The 10,372-nt window shown below is 37.9% G+C and overlaps 1 protein-coding gene and 1 pseudogene across 1 annotated transcript; both read right to left on the bottom strand.

The window, feature by feature from the left end:
• Window positions 1–4,582: 4,582 nt before the first annotated feature.
• Window positions 4,583–5,313, bottom strand: Plekhf2-ps1 (pleckstrin homology and FYVE domain containing 2, pseudogene 1; annotated as a pseudogene).
• A 733-nt stretch (window positions 5,314–6,046) lies between these two features.
• Or7d12 (olfactory receptor family 7 subfamily D member 12) lies at window positions 6,047–6,988 on the bottom strand. The gene has a single exon (NM_001000872.1). The coding sequence runs from the start codon at window positions 6,986–6,988 to the stop codon at window positions 6,047–6,049; it is 942 nt and encodes a 313-aa protein (NP_001000872.1).
• Window positions 6,989–10,372: the final 3,384 nt, after the last annotated feature.

A 10,372-nucleotide genomic window follows, 5' to 3' on the forward strand; every position in this document is an offset into this window, starting at 1 on the left:
GCCTTTTCTTAGATTTTTTTCTGCATTCTGTTTGTTCGAGGTTTTTATTTTTTTTGTCATATTTCAATATTTTTATATTATCAGTATTCCTTAGCGGCCAGAATGTGGTGGATTCAGATGGGAGCATGGGTTAGGAGGAATAGAGGGTAGGACATATGTTAAAAAATATTTTTCAATACAGGGTGAAATCTTGATTAGGACTTTTTACATAAAGTAAAAGGAGCATATAGGAGCATTTCCTCCATATGACTGGAAATTAAGTATTGTATTTACCAGGCTTTGTAGAAAGTGCAAGAGAAGTATATGCTATAATTCAAGTTTGCTGAGCCAGTGTTTCTTCTAATGTTTGATCATTAACATTGACCTCTAGTTAATCTCCATTCCCATAATAGAAGAAGGCAGTGCAGATTGGCAGCATATATATTTTTTTGTCTAACACTATTTCCTGGTTCAGGAAAAGCAAAATTTTGCCCGAAAGTGGACAAGATGACTGTAGGTAACAAGGATTTGAAAAAAAAAAAAAACAAAAAACAAAAAAAACAACAACAAACAAAAAACAAAGCAAAGCTGGTGTATTTTAGAAGTAATTCTAGCAATATCTTTCTTGTAGCAATGTTCTACTTGTCTAAGCTGTCATTTGCAGACCCAATTTCTTTTTAAACGACTCTGCTCAATATATAGTATGAGACTGAGGCCTGAAAGAAGTTTACAGATAATTTCATATGTGAAATGTGTAACTCTCAGGCCTACATATGCTGGTAAATTTTTCTGTCCAAGGCTGGTATTCTTTTGTGTCAATAGTAGTTATTTTAGCCAGTGTTCTTTTAGCCAGAAATAGTCACATGCTACTATTATTTTTTCCTATCTAAGCTCTTAGATTCTATGAATGATTTTTCCCTGGGAAAGCACATTAATTCTATAACACTTTGCCATTATTTCTAAATCTCAACCCTCCTCCAGGCGAGGGCCAGTATCTTGGTTTCTGTTTTGGATCTTTTGTTAGGATCATCTGAGTTTGTTTTTTATTACTTGTCCCTTTTCTTGACTTCTGGTTCATAATAGATCATTAGTTATTACCAAAGAAGATTTTATTCTCTAAAGATATTTTTGGTGAATGTCTATGATTTAATGGGAGAAGAGCACCTGTTAAAATAAAAAAAATGAATTGAGACTATAAATTATGTTAAATAGCTAGATATCATAGAATTCATAAAGAAGCCTGCACCACATGGGTAAAAATGTGATCTGGCCTTGAATTCCCAGAGTCCTGGTTCATAAACCTTGTAGTAGAATAATAACTTCTAAAACAGAAAGCGAAAAATAAAGATGGCAATCTATTACGGATCCATGCTCCTGAGGGTGAATATCTTGCATATACCCTTCAACATACACACCTCCAATAGCAAACCAGGTAATCAATGCTAGAGATCTGTGTTTAAATGGTAAAATATTATGGCACTGAATAAAACTTTTCTCTTGAGGTCAAGTCAGTTTGTCTTACTTTCAGGTGTTTCTTGGGTAATGTAGCTGGGCACAGCTTTCAGGAGTGGAGGGTCTGCCATTAAAACAACACCCTTATTGACATAGGATAGGATCAATAAATACATTGCGCGCGCGCGCGCGCGCGCACACACACACACACACACACACACACACACACACACACACCTGCCACTTACAAGGTCTCTATGTATTAGTCACATAATGCTGATTCTCTAATCAATCTGGTAATTATTGCCAAGAGTCATGGATTTTTTTAAAGAAATGATAAAGTTACAAGTAGAACTGAATTTGCCGAAGTCTATTCCCACGTCTCATCAAGTGGATGATTCAGCATTATACAAGCCAACTCACGGTAAGTTTCAGTTTTGTGATCTAAGTCCTAGAGCATTCCGTATGATGTTAGAACATATGTAGAAGCACAGTCAACTTATCAGCTCATTGGTATGGGGGAATCTTTGCATGGAGCTCTTTAAGGTACATTTTTAAACATTTTGTTATTTGATAATTTCATACATTTGTATATTATATCTTGATTAGACTATCCTCAACTCCTCTGTCTCACACCACCAAATCCTCCCTGACATGACTCCCACATACATGCAAGTTTCTATAAAAATAACTCATTGACTTCACATAGTTTTACATACATGCCCATGTGTATGGGGCCACCTAGGCATAGGCAAAATTCTAATGCCCAAACCATCAAAGAAAGATGAAAACTCCCCTGACCTGCCAATGTCTCTTCAGTTTGGGATAGAGACTCAAAAATCCCTCCTCATCCAATGCTGGAATGTTAACTGCCTTGACCTTATGTAACTAATCAAAGCTCTTGTAAGTTAATAAATGCAAGGCAACTTCTATTTCATGTTTGTGAAAAGGAACTGAATGTGAAGATTTGAGAAAGTGTAGCAAAACAAAGAATATATTAAGCAAATTATTTTGTATGTTTTATATACTGCTGTGAAGTTTAGGCTGACTTTGATAACTGATTTTTCTGCCTCTACCTACTGACTGGCAATCACTTTGTGTTTTTGTTTCATATTTATGAGAACGTGCTGATATATATGTTATTATATTTTATATATGGTGGTGGGGAGAGAAAGAGAGAGAGAGAGAGAGAGAGAGAGAGAGAGAGAGAGAGAGAGAGAGACTGACTTGTACTGGCTTTAGCCCCAGAATTTTATCTTTTTTTTCAAGCAAAAATATTTTTATTTTAAAAACAATCAACAAAGGTGGACAATGCAAATGTTATCTCAGGACATTTCCCCTTAGTTCATGAATTTACAAATTTCCACCAGCATTTCTCTGATTTTTACGGTCCTTTCAAACATGCTTACTGACTAGATGTATGTGTTGCCCTGAAAGAAAAATCCGTCTGATAATAAAACCAACCAAGACAATAAACAGGAACAAAGTCCCCAGGCCATGCTCTACTGTGCTTTACTCACATTTCCTGCAGGGAGACAGACCTATATAGTCCATAGACTTTCAGAACTGACTGAACAGAAATGTAATATTAGTACTGTAACCACACAGTAAACTAAAAATGACTCTTCCATTCACACTTTACTGAAACAAACTCCAGGACATCTGCAGAATTATGCAGGTTTTAAAATTTGAAAAGGAGGGTGTGACTTGAAAAGAACTCTGAAAAAAAAAAAAAACTTTCAGCCTACTGGTTTCCCACATTTAAAAACCTAGTTACTGCAGCATGCCAATGGCCAGAATTTGCACAGCACAGCCAGTACTGTGCAGTGAGTGGGCCTACAGCCTAATGGCTGTCTCCAAACATAAAGAGAGCAACTACCAGTTCTCAAACAACCTGGGCCGATGTAACAATCTAGAAATATCAACTACTACTCTATCTCCATATACTGTGAAATGACTTCAGAAACAGATTAAACATACCATTGTTTTACAAAAAATAAAAATCGGGACTTCATAAGCTCTACAAAATACACCACCTGTAAATCAAGAAAATTTCACACACACCAAAAAAATTGATGATGCTTGCAGACAGGAAATCTAGTCAAACTCTGATCTCTTCTGGATCTGTAAGACTCCATGTTCTACTGTGAGAATTTTCTCAAAACTTTTCATTTTTGCCAGGTGTTAGAAGTGCCTGGGGCAGCATAGGCAGATGGATTTCTGAGAATTCAAGGCCAGGCTGGTCAACAAATTGAGTTCCAGGACAAGCAAAGCTACACAGATAAACCCTGTGTGGAAAAAAATAAGGGTTTCCTCAGATTTTTCCTTTAGGAAGTACTGTAAAGCAAATACAGTTATATGTAAAAGTATCTTAGGAAAGTAGAAGCCAGTGGAATATACCACTTCTATACTAGTGACAAATTTCAAATCAAATTCCAAAGAATGGCAACTGGCTAATTTTAAGCATACATGTAACTATTATCATTTGGTGCCTAAAAGATGTAAAAATATAATCACAACTATTTTATGAAAAATATGTTTTCATATAGGGAGATACCTCTAAATTTAGTTCCTGGTGGCTGTCAAATATTCTCACCAACATTGATCAAACATTCATTTTCCACCTGTAAGAGCACCACTATGTTTAAATCAATCAAAGAAGTAAGAACGTAGGCCTTGTGTTGATTTCAGTGACAGTGCTGCCACAGTAAGACACCATTTGGGATTGAGAAAAGAGAAGTAATAAAGAATTTCCAAACCATGTTCCTTTACTTGTGTCTTAACCATTACATAGAATGCTAGGGGGAAGCCATGGATGTCGAGGTTCCCACCATTCTGTGCTTTTAGTTTTTCCATATCACTGGGAAAAATGTAATGCAAGATCTGTTAAATAAACATCTTGTCCAACTTACAAGAAAATAATCTAGAAATAAGCAGAGTAGAAAGCCAAGACCTTATCGGATGCATTTTCAACAGTTTGTCCCTGTGAGGCCAGAGAGGAGGAGAAAGCACAAGGCTGCTTTCTACAGGAAACTGAGGCACAGAGAATAAGACCTTCTCAGGCAGTCATGACCAGAGCAAAACTGAAAGAGCCATGAATTTTATGCTTCCCTCAAAGCTGATTCTCAGACAATTATTTCACAGCATGTCCTTAGTCACTGCTGTCATTGTCATCATTGTCATCATTTAATGGAGACTTCAATGACTGACTGTAAGTCTGATCTAGTTGGCTGACATGCAGCCATGTCCCCCGTGGAAAGCAGCTCATAGCAGAAGTCACAAATCCACATAGGCTTAGAAGGCAGGCTGGGAAGAAGAAATCTCTTTTCAGAACAGGGACCACAAACAACAAAGTCACATTTGCAGCAATGATGCCGCTGATTCAGGTGTGAATTTTGCTTTCAGACAGTGCATACACACGGTGGCCTCAGAGTCAGGAACCCTATTTAGCAGCATGTTCATTGCTATGCGTCTTTCTACTTTTGTAGAATAAATCACTGACACACTTATGTATGTGGTTCATCCACTGACTTTTCTGTGACAGTGGCAGCATAAACTGCAAAGGACTTAGTCTGTGTCTTAATAAGTCATCCATTCTGTAATTCCTCTACATCTTTGATAGAATCAATGGTGACATTTTCCAAGGGAATAACATATTGTTTGTTGTATTTTTTCTTCTGGGTAACAATATTACCGTATGCAAGAATATCATTAAAATAAGAAAAACTGCCTTGCTTTATGCTTATTTCTGCACAGCTTAGTCAATACTCCTCCAATAAGCACTGGTCCAGGGATGGTCAAGGCTGACCAGTTGCCAAAACAGTTCTCCACAATACTTACGCATCTAGTATTTGCTTCACTGTTTGCCAGTCGATCCACCATCTTTTGCTAATAACCCGCCAGAGCATGGGCCACGGCGCCAAGTGTGCGACTTCTCCTCATCGCCAACTCCGGGCACGAACTTGGCCTGCTCCCCCACCCCAACCTCGCAGGGCACGGTGGGCACAACCGCTGGCACGTGACTTCACCACCCCTCTAGTTCCAGAATTTTATCTTAAAGAAAAATTCCAATGGGATCCTCACCATAGGTCAGTAACAATCACAATCACGTTTTTATTTTGAGGTACTAGAGATCAAGTTCAAGGACTCTTGCACAGTATACAAAACCCAACTACCATCATGACTAATAATAATGATGAAAACAAGGCTCAATAAATATATTTTGTAGAGAAAAATAAAGTTACTTTGATAAATATATATTTAATAAATTTTTCGCTGACAAAGACCAAAAACAAACAAAAAAAGCCTGCAAGCATTACTGTGGAGACAGTGACTTAAGGAGTTGAGCATAAATATATGTCATATCTCTCTTTTACTGGCTGTGTTTTCTACTTTGCCCCTGCCATGCTTGTAAGTATATATTCTTGAAATTATTTACATAAGGAATCTAGTTGCTGACTACTCATGATTCACTTTGTTTCAATTTTACCTATTGTCATGAAATATTTTCTTCTTGTACTTCATGAGTAACATTTCTTCTCTGTATCTTAAGACTATAGAAGAATGCCACTTGTGCTAAAATACTCCAATCATCAGCCCTCTAGATTCTATTATCTTAATGAAACCTGTCTCTTATGGTATGAAAAAGTCTTCTAAGAGCCTGTTTCAAGTCTTTGTTCCTTAGACTGTAGATAAAAGGATTTAGCATGGGAGTAACCACAGTATACATCACTGAGGTGATTGAACCTTCTCTGGATTTATAGGATGTTCGAGAAGTGAGGTAGACCCCAAGGCCTGTGCCATAGAACAATGAGACAACTGAAAGATGAGAACCACAAGTAGAAAAGGCTTTATATTTCCTCCTAGCAGATGAAATGCCCACTATAGAGTTGATGATTTTAGAATATGAGAAAAGAATCCCAGACAGAGGAATAATACCTAGCAAACCAGTTACACAGTAAAGCAGGACATCATTGGCATATGTGTCTGAGCAGGCAAGCTTGAGGATCTGAGCAAGTTCACAGAAGTAGTGGGGGATTTCTGTTTTCTTACAGAAAGACACCCTCAAAAACATTAAAGTTTGCAACAATGAATAGGCTAGACAGAATAGCCAAGACAATAGAAGTAGAGTACCACAAAAGTGAGGGCTCATGATAATCATGTAGTGCAAGGGGTGACATATGGCCACAAACCGGTCATAGGCCATTACAGTCAGTAACAAACTATCCAATCCAGAAAAACACATGAAAAAATACATCTGAGTGAGGCAGCCTTCGTATGTTATGGATATATTCTGTGCCTGGATGTTCACTAACATCTTGGGAACTGTGGTGGATATGAAGCAAATGTCTGTAAAAGATAGGTTAGAGAGAAAGAAATACATTGGAGTGTGGAGGTGGGCATCAGAGCTAATGATCAGGATGATCAGCATATTTCCTACTATGCAGACCAGGTAAATGAACAGGAACAGTGCAAATAGAAGAGGCTGGATATCATTTTCTTTTGAAAGTCCCAGAAGGATGAATTTTGAAGTAGTTGTGATGTTTTCTGGCTCCATATAATTTACAGTCTTTACCTGGAAATAAGCAAGCATAGTTACTTACAATGAATTCATCATTCATTTCAAAATCATTAGTGGAGCATTATATTTTATCCCATTTTTATTTGCTTTACTGCCCAAGACTACTCATTCTACAACAGCTACCCACAATGCCTTGTCTATTGCAACATTCCTAGCTAGTAGTAATTGGTATCTTCTATAATATTTCTAAGAATAAACCCATTTTCATGAACATCTCCCATCTACTTTGTAGTAAGTGCCTGTAAGATTCCCAGGAAAATGTTGGACTAGCAATTATTGGACTATAGAGTTTGAAGATATTACCTTATGCTTTTGCAAGACTATCCTCTTTCATTTGACTTGAAAAAGGATATTTTGAAAATATTTCATAGGAGATTCCACTATTGTTATGTTAAAATTGTCAGTCCTAATTTATCCTTCTAACTGCATCATAATATGCTCAATCCAAAAAGATTAATTCAAGTGATCCATCATATATTAACTTACCATTTGCATGTTTATATTCTCAATTTTTCTTATATTCAAGCAACTGTGTCTTCTTCATTTCATGTCAGAATTTCTATCCTGCAATTGGATTCAACAATGAGTGCTATATTTCATGGATTCAATGGACTTCACCTCAAAAGTATCTTTGCTTTTCATGCACATAGCTTTATTTTGATCTTTAGAAATTTGAGGACAATTCAAATAAATAAGAATAAAACAAAAATAAAAATCTAAAACAAGGGCTAGTCTGCTCCCCCAGAAGATGCTATATCCTAAGGCATACCAGAGGATTCACTGCATTCGGTATTTGGTAAGATCACTCCACAGGGTCCCATAGCTGCCACTAGGGGCCATTGGACTCAGGGACCCACCATCTCCCCAAAACCTCCAACCGCTAAATACCAGTCTCCTTCTGCCTGGTCCTTTCTGCTGGGATAGAGGGCTAGCTAATCTACTTCCTGGAAGAGGCTATATCCTGAGGCTACTGGATGATCCCCAACAGTCAGCATTTGAGAATCTGCTGCACTCAGAACATTTAACATATCTTGAAGCATACCAGAAAAACCACTGCACTCAAAACATTTCATACCACATCCTTGGCATCCCAGATCTGCTACACCCACGGAATCTGACACCACAACTAGAGACATCCCAGGAGATCCACTGTACCCAGAACACCACAGCTTGAAAACATCCCAGGAGTTCCTCTGCACACAGGACTACTGGGCAATTGACACCACAATCTGAAGACGTCCTAGGGGTTCTGTGGCACACAGGGCAACTGATCCAAAAGACTGAAAACCTCCCTGAAGTTCTTCTGCACACAGGAAAACTGTGACTGCTTCTCCTCTGAATACCCAACAGTCTGAAAGCCTTCCAGGAATTCTACTGCAACCAGGACAACAAATCAGAAGCTTCTCTGTCCCTCTGAATACTCTACCATTGGAAGACCCCACAGGAACTCTGCTACAGTTAGGGCTACAGGCCTACCAGAAGACCTGTTGCAACCCAGGGACAAAAGAGGCAAACTCCAGACAGAGTCACCCAGATAGACAAACACTATGGATATCCAGATGGCAAGAGACCAGCACAAGACAATAAGCAACAGAAGTCAATATATGTGGGTATCATCAGAACCCAGTTCTCCCACCACAGCAAACCCTAAATACACCAACATACCTGAACATCAGGAAGCTGGACTAAAATCCTATCTCATGAAGATAATAGCATCCTTTAAGGAGGATATAAACAACTCACTGAAAGAAATACAGGAAAACACAATCAAACAGATCAAGGAATCACATAATGTGATCTAAGACCTAAAAGTGGAAGTAGAAAGAATAAAGAAAACAAATGGAGGCAAACCAGGAAATGGAAAACCTAGGAAAGAGGTCAGGAATTACAGATGTATCACCAATAGAATACAAGACATAATAGAGAGAATCTCTGGTGTAGAGGATACTTTAGGAGAGATTGACACAAAAGTCAGAATTCAAAATGGAAAAAACTAACCCAAAACGTCCAGGAAATTCAGGACACAGTGAAAAGACCAAATCTAAGAATAATTGGAATAGAGGAGAAGGAAGATCCCCAAATCAAAGAACCTGAAAATGTCTTCAACAAAATTATAGAAGAAAGCTTTCCAAACCTAAAGAAAGAAATGGCTATAAAGGTACAAGAAGCCTACAGAATACCAAATAGGACCAAAAATGAAAATCCTCTCATCTCATAATAGTCCAAACACTAAATGCACAGAACAAAGAAAGACTATTAAGAGCTGCAAGGGAAAAAGGCCAAGTAATATACAAAGCTGACCTATCAAAAACACCCAGACCTCTCAACAGAGAGTGGGAAACCCAGAAGTGCTAGACCAGAGGTCAAGCAGACTCTAAGAGAACACAGATGCTAGCCCAGGCTACTGTACCCAATAAAACTCCCAATGAAAATAGATGGAGAAACCATTATCTTCCAAGACAAATCCAAATACAAACAGTACCTCTCTACCAATCCAGCCCTATAGAGGACACTAGAAAGAAAATTCCAATTTAAGGAAGGTACCTCTATCAAATAAAAGACCAGATAATAAGCATCTCAAAACAAAGCCAAATGCTTATGGATTGGCAGAATTAACATGGTAAAACTGGCCATCTTACCAAAGGCAATTTACAGATTCAATGCAATCTCCATCAAAATGCCAACACAATTCTTCAAGGACATGTAAAGAGTAATTTTCAAATTCACCTGGAAAGGCAAAAAAATCCCAGAATACCGAAAACAATTCTTAACAATAAGAAGGGCTGGGGGAAATCACCATCTCTGACCTCAAGCTCTACTATAGAGCAATAGTGATAAGAACCATATGATATTGGTACACAGACAGATAGGTTGATCAATGGAATAGAATAGAAGACCAGAAATTAAAAGCACACACCTATGCCCACTTGATCTTTGACAAAGAAGCCAAAAATACAGTGGAATAAAGAAAGCATCTTCAATAAATGGTGCTAGTCTAACTGGGTCTCTATATGTAGAAAAATGAAAGTAGAGCCATATTTGTCACCATGCACAAAGCTCAAGTCCAAGTAGATTAAGGACCTCAACATACAACCAGATACACTGAACCAAATATAAGAGAAAATGGGAAAGAGCCTTGAACTCATTGGCACAGTGGGAAATTTCTTAAACAGAACTCCAATGGCTCTCAGCCTAATATCTAGAATTGATAAATGGGATCTCATGAAACTGGAAAGCTTCTGTAAGGCAAAGGATATAATCGAAAAGACAAATCAGCATCCTACAGATTGGGAAAAATATCTTCCATAATCCCACATCTCGTAGAGGGCTAATATCCAACTCTATATAAACAACTCAAGA

The sequence above is a fragment of the Rattus norvegicus genome, chromosome 8, assembly GCF_036323735.1.
Source record: "Rattus norvegicus strain BN/NHsdMcwi chromosome 8, GRCr8, whole genome shotgun sequence".
Taxonomy (NCBI): domain Eukaryota; kingdom Metazoa; phylum Chordata; class Mammalia; order Rodentia; family Muridae; genus Rattus; species Rattus norvegicus.